The following is a 6,864-nucleotide window of genomic DNA, read 5'->3' on the forward strand; positions in this document are numbered from 1 at the left end:
TTCGACGGATGACATTTTTTTTTAATGCCGTTGAACTATCGCATTGGCATGCACACGTGCGGAGTATCGATGGCGAGCATCGTTTGATTTTGCGCAGTGTTTTAAGTGGCTAAAGTGATCGCTCGATTCTCGTGTATGCACAATGGTTTTAATTGCACAGAGTGACGAGAGATCGTCGTGCGAGCGATCGACTTCGAAATGCGTGCAATACGTGAACGTGCTTGTGGGTGAGTTTTGTGGGTGGGCGTTTAATCCTCTCGTGAACTCGCACGATATTGAGATTCGGGGTTTCATTTACACATGAATATTTAATAGACGCGAAATAGTTGGAAAAACAACGCGAATTTGGCGTGTGAGTGTTTAGAGGACAGATAGATTTTAACAGCCATAAAAACGGTGTAAATCTGCCTTCATTTATGTAGCCTCTGGGAGCTTCGAAGCGACTTTGGAAAAAAAGCTCAAAGCTATTACACGCGATTGCTGCATTAATTTTCGCGTCTCTTAATTTAAACGAAAGTTTGTCTCTCTCTAGTTAAAACTCTCTCGATAGACATCTCTTGACTGTAATTTAACTTCGCGTTCCCGTCGCTGCGTACCTATGGGATATCTCTGAGCGGAAGATATCAAGAGTAACGCGAAGAGAAAGAATTCTCAGAACAGAACGTTGTCGAAGATAAAATATTTCTCGACATAGATCAAATAGAATATTCCTCGAGAGGAATTTTACAAGATGGAATGTGTCTGACATTTACTTTCTGTTACCGCTTAGCGACACTCGCCGCGTTCTCGATTGGCACGTATTTGTCATGGACGTCGTCCGCCTTACCACTTTATAACACGAACGATACGCTGTCTATCAGCGATCAGGAAGGTTCCTGGATTTCTTCCTCGGTCCCTCTCGGTGCAATTCCAACTGCTATTCCGACGGGAATGTTAGCGGATAGGTTTGGTCGGAAGAAGACGATTTGGACGACGACCATGCTTTTATTTCTCTGTTGGTATATCATCGGATTTGCGCAGAGTAAGATATGGTAAGAAGGTTCCCAAACAGAATAACAAGTCATCAAAATGACATTAAAATTAATCGTAAATGATTCAAATTTTTAGTAATCATTTTGGATTCATTTTCACGTCATTTTGATGTTACAATAACTTGTGTTCTGTTTGGATTCACTGTAGATTACACGTATGACTTTGGCATTTCATTCGGTATTTCATTTTCGTGCTAATAATAATGAAATTCTAGTCCCAAATATATTTGGAATTATATTATATTGGAAAAGATTTAAAGAATGCCTCGTGTAAAATATTAACGCGCGTATTTTTTTTCGCTGGTATGTAAACAGAAAATCCCAAATGTTACACCAAAATAAAAAATAATATATTTCCATCTTCAACGGATCGTTAATTTACACAATGGTTCAATTACCCTTACAGAAATCTAATGTTTTAGCCAATTTAAAAAGGTTTTCTAGTTTCATATAATTTAAGGATTTGATCAAATATACATTGAGAATAAGTAATTAATACGTAAGCTCTCTTGTATTTTTTTTTATTTTTTGACCGTGCAATTTTCTTTAAATAATTTTAAAAAAAATTGCACGGTCAAAAAATAAAAAAAAATACAAGAGTGCTTAAATTCCTATGAGAAGAAGGGTTTTAAGTAATTTAATTGTAAATAGTAAACAAAATATAAGAATTTTGAAGAGATTTACATAGACATAAAAGAATAGAGTTTAAGAACATTTTGGAATTTAAAAAAATGAAATTTCACCATATTCATAGGTATGAAATGTTCATGAATTATTCAATTCTCTTTAAATATAATGTCACTGTATCTTTAAATATAACGTTGTCATGTTTTTACATTAGTGAAAAGTGATGGTAACGTCGCGTTTCCACCAAAATTATTACTTTCTAAATTAAATTTAAATAATTATTATAAACGAGTTGTTTTCAATATTTTTTTACATGAACATTTATTTTTATTATAAAGAAAACTTTTTAATAACAAATTATAATTTTACTGATGAAATTTTATTAATTATTTATTTTGCAAAAGATAATAATGGCATTTTCAATGCTTCGTATTCTCGTGTTAAAAAATAAGAAAAGTCACGTGACTCCATTTTTTAAAATTGGAAAATTACTCAATTACTCTCCTTAGTACTGGTCAATTTAATACTAGAAGACAGTAATTAATTACTTATCTTAAATATTAAATATTTAATTGTTGTTCAATACTTTTAGTATTCCAAATAAGTAATTAATTACTGTCTTTCAGTAATAAATTGGCTGATATTAGATTTCTGTAAGAGTGGCAGAGAAATTAATAATTGTAAACAATTAATAAACGAAATCTTTCGTCGAAGTCTGTCGTCATGAACGTTTTCATTAATTGCATTGACTGCATTTCTAGCCAGGGATAGCGATATTGTACGATTTTATTGATTTTCTACTTACATTACGTAATCGAGTTTTTCCGTCGAAAGGATTTTCCTGGCTCGGTTTGTTGCGGGGGCAGCATGCGGTGCAGCATCTGTCGTTGTTCCCATGTTCGTTTCTGAGATTGCCGAGCAGAGCATTAGAGGCTTGCCTGGCATCATTTTTCAATTGCAGATTACCGCCGGAATTCTCTTCGCATATTCTACTGGTAAAGAAGCACTTTCTTAAATATAACATTGGATAATTTTATGACATGTGCCATGTCTCTTTGATACTCTACAATCCTTTCCAACATTTTGTAACACAGTGTACAATTCCGTGCTTTTCAACTAACACAAACGTACGCAACTAAAATGCTGTGTTGGACTGTGTCGTTCTTTTATGTTACTTTATGAATACGAAATTTTTACATTTTATTACCATTTATTTTCCTAGAAATGATACTCTGATAAGAGGTTTTAAGATTATATTCGGATATATTCGGACGTAGATGTACGAAACCTTTTCTTTATTTCATTCTGGTGATGAAATAAAAAAGCTAAGCAACATTTCAGTTATAAGTTGACATTATGTATTATTGTGTTTCGTTGCTGGAAAGCATCTAAAATCTACAATTAAAATCAGAGACACATTGATTAAAATGTATATTGTATTCTCTAATGTATATTGTATCCTATTATATCAATGATTGGTTGACAAAACTGATAAAATAATTAACATTAATAATTAAAAAAGCTTTATAAAAAATTATTTAATTGAATATTCGCTTTTTTCAATTTTAATTTGCTACAATATGCAAACGTAGCTCTTCATTTAAACGTCTAATGTCAGATATCTAATGACACAGAGAGTTAAAGGAAGGTGTCATTATAAAAAAACTTGGCGTCACATTATACAAAACTTGTGTTTGTAATGATAGATGAACTTCAAGTCGTGATAATTCTAGCTGTTACACACTATTGTATAACTTTCCTGAAATGATAAGCGGTGACGTTTGCAGCTTTTACCGCTAACTTGCATGTCATCGCGATACTTTGTTCCGTGGCGCCCGCTTTGCTTTTGATCTTCTTCCCATTCGTACCGGAATCACCTGCATGGTTGGTTATGCAGTATCGGAAGAACGAGGCAAATATTGTGCTAAAACACTTCAGAGGAATTCATTATAGCACCGAGGCGGAATTGGTCAGACTCGAGCTTCAGGCCTCAGAAATGCCAGAAGTCAAACCCAATATTTCGGACTTGAAGAATTATCAAACAGCGACTTGCATTATATTCGGTAAATTTTATCTCTGAAATTCTATAATATGCATGACGTAAAGTATAGTATGTTAGCGCGCTAACATTGTAAGTGCGTTCTAAATATGGGCCATAGTTTAATTATTAATTAGTTGAATTAAATCGATTACTGAATGTTTTCATTGCAGTAATTAATTATTCTATTAATTTTATTAACTTTATCTAACTTTGTTTAGGTATGTTACACAAACATATATCATGTCAGTGATATTAGCTTTAACTCAATGTGTAATGATTTCAGGTCTAATGTTTTTCCAACAACTCTCCGGTGTTAACATTCTGATATTTTACGCAAAAAAGATCTTCGACGATACGGGCTCGATTCTGAGCTCACCTACGTCATCAGTAATTGTGGGTGTCGTACAAGTGATTGCTACCTATTTTTCGACCGTTTTAATTGAGCGCGTCGGCAGAAAGCTATTATTATTCATCAGTGCGTCAGTGATGGCAGTTTGTATGTTCACAATGTCAGGGTATTTTCATTTCCAGGTAACAAGCTATTAATTAATTCAATATCAATACAAATTTTAATTACAAATTTGTAACTCTAAATATTTCATTAAAAATATTAATGATCATCAATAGTAATTTTTAATCGTATACCGGTTTGCGATTTCATATTTCTACATTGAAATTTCTTAATTAGATTGATTTGTGAGCTTTTCTCTCGGTTGTTTCAGAGTTCTCACGATCTCTCGAACTTCTCTTGGATCCCTCTGCTCTCGTTTGCAGTATTCATCGTAATTTTCAGTATCGGCTTTGGTCCCGTACCATGGTTGATGGTCGGGGAATTGTTCGCAAACAACATGAAGAGCGTGGCAAACACTGCCGCGATGTGCAACTGGACGTTGGCCTTTCTCGTGACAAAATGCTTTCAGGACATGGTGAATCTCATGGGAATCTCCTCGTCATTCGCTACATTCGGCATGATAAGTTTAATCGGAACTATATTTGTCTCCGTGATGGTGCCGGAAACGAAGGGCAGAAGCTTCGAGGAGATTCAGATCGAGTTGTACGGGACGCAAATTAGGATCCCGTCGGAGGACCCAGCAACGAGGGAAACATGATAAAATAATCACTGAATCGAAATGCTCAATTGTAGAAATATGGTTGTAACTCGTTTGTATGTCATGAATATTTTATAAGTCACCTGTGCAGTAGTGCGTAATTATAATAACTTAATTACTTCTAGACGTGATTTTAAAATCTAGAAAGGAATACGGGGAGGAGGGGTAGGTCGTACCTCCTGATAATCATACATAACTACAGAAAATACTCTTAACTGGAGCGATGTATACAAACAATCTATTATTTTTTAGATAGCTAGATATATCTAAAAAGTTATACGATATTATAAAACAGAGAATTCTGATATCCTTTCTTTTTTTTTTTATTTTTAGTAGTATTTATTATAATTAGTATCTATTTATTATTATTTATTTATTATTATTAGTAATATTTATATATTATTATAATATATTGATTTAATACGTACCATAAAACGAGTTGTGCCGCGCCGTTGAATTTCCAAGCGTGTGTAATGCAAATTGTGGAAGACCACGGATTTGTTTATACTCATATATTTATTTCCATTCGTGATACTTTTTTTACTTATTTATACGATATCACATAATACATGAATCACGCAATTTTTTTTCTTTAAATCGATCGGTCGTCTCGCCGCCCCTGTTGAATTACAGTTGCTCAAAGCTATGACAGCGATCAGAAGGGAGAATAAATCGGAAGATTCCGTGAGGACGAGACGTCGAATTTTTCTTAAGACGTGGCGTTGCCCAGCACAATATCGCGACATTGCTCCATTGTACAAAGTAATACATGTGCATTTTGCATGCGCGGCGACGACGACGTGGTGCAAATGTTTGCCGTACAATTGATACACGCAGGATAGAAAGAAACGTATAGCTCAATGGCAGCGAAGAGTTGCGATCTTATTTCAGATGCATTCCGGAGAATCGCTTGAATGAATAAAAGAAGAAAGATGGAGGAGAATGGAGGGAGAGAAGAAACGCCGATTTATGCGAACGTGCACGTGAGAATATCGGTTCATATAGAAGATATAACGACATACTTAGCGTGTTGTTGCGCACACATAGATATCGATATGTACACAGGAGGTCTGCGTCACTCGTTATGTCTGTCGTTGTGCCTGTCAGACGCTTGTTCCCGATCGGACGCGAGCCGATTGTCCAACTTCTACTTTTTTCCTCGGCTTGAGAATTATTTCGCGATGATTCTCAAGTTCTCAATGCGCAAATCTTCAAATAACGACGTAGGACGAATGCGTGGCGCAATACACACGCAAAACACACACACACAGACACACACACACACACACACACACACACGAAAAGGACGGTTTTACTGAAGTATCTAAAAATTTAGCTAAATACAGTTCTAAAAATAATTTTGTTGACTCATCAAAATAATTATATAAAACGCTCAAACTGGTTAGAATGTTAAATTTTTTTGCAGTATTGTTTGAGATGTCTACACAGTAAAAATATTTCGTGTTTGTGTTGGAAACGATCCGATCACTCAAGTCCTTGTTAAACTTTTGCGTTAAATTTTTTTAACATATTCCAGTATTAATTTAACACAATGTGATTATGTTATTTGAGTAATTTGCGTTAAATTGATATTCAATATTTTTCAGTATCAAAATATAACACAATTTTGTTTTAAAACGTAAATTCTAAAATGAATGAATATGTGTTAGTTTAATATATCATAAATATTTATTTTACTGGAAAAAATATGTTTCTACGGTTGTTTGTTTACAATTTGTATTATCTTTTATGTATTTATCTGCTTAAATAATATTTGCGTTACCTTCTAACATTCATTTTGTGTTAAATGAATAGATAAAATTAAGTGGACCATTTGGAATATGTGAAATGTGTTAAATTTAACATAAATTTCCCAATAGTATACGTAATTATTTTGATGGTTTAACAAAATTAGTTTGATATCTGTATCTAATTAAACTTTTAAATACTTCATCAAAATCATTCTTTCCATGCAGACGTTGCGAACGATCAGGAATTATAGGAGTCGATCGATCAATCCGATCGTCCGCACGAAACCGAGGTAGGTTTCGGACTG

At 34.0% G+C, this 6,864-nt stretch overlaps 1 protein-coding gene across 2 annotated transcripts; it reads left to right on the forward strand.

Annotated features, from left to right (window-relative positions):
* Nucleotides 1-5,085, forward strand: LOC108730862 (facilitated trehalose transporter Tret1). Of its 2 annotated transcripts, XM_018460796.1 has the most exons (7): nt 1-227; nt 770-1,031; nt 2,493-2,653; nt 3,446-3,721; nt 3,983-4,230; nt 4,422-4,850; nt 4,934-5,085. In XM_018460796.1, the coding sequence occupies exons 1-6, from the start codon at nt 143-145 to the stop codon at nt 4,806-4,808; spliced, it is 1,419 nt and encodes a 472-aa protein (XP_018316298.1). In that variant the 5' UTR covers nt 1-142; the 3' UTR covers nt 4,809-4,850; nt 4,934-5,085. The 2 variants fall into 2 exon arrangements, with proteins under 2 accessions (XP_018316298.1, XP_018316296.1); XM_018460794.1 differs by having other exon boundaries at nt 4,422-5,085.
* Nucleotides 5,086-6,864: the final 1,779 nt, after the last annotated feature.

The sequence above is a fragment of the Mycetomoellerius zeteki genome, unplaced genomic scaffold (genome assembly GCF_001594055.1).
Source record: "Mycetomoellerius zeteki isolate Tzet28-1 unplaced genomic scaffold, Tzet1.0 scaffold98, whole genome shotgun sequence".
Lineage (NCBI taxonomy): Eukaryota > Metazoa > Arthropoda > Insecta > Hymenoptera > Formicidae > Mycetomoellerius > Mycetomoellerius zeteki.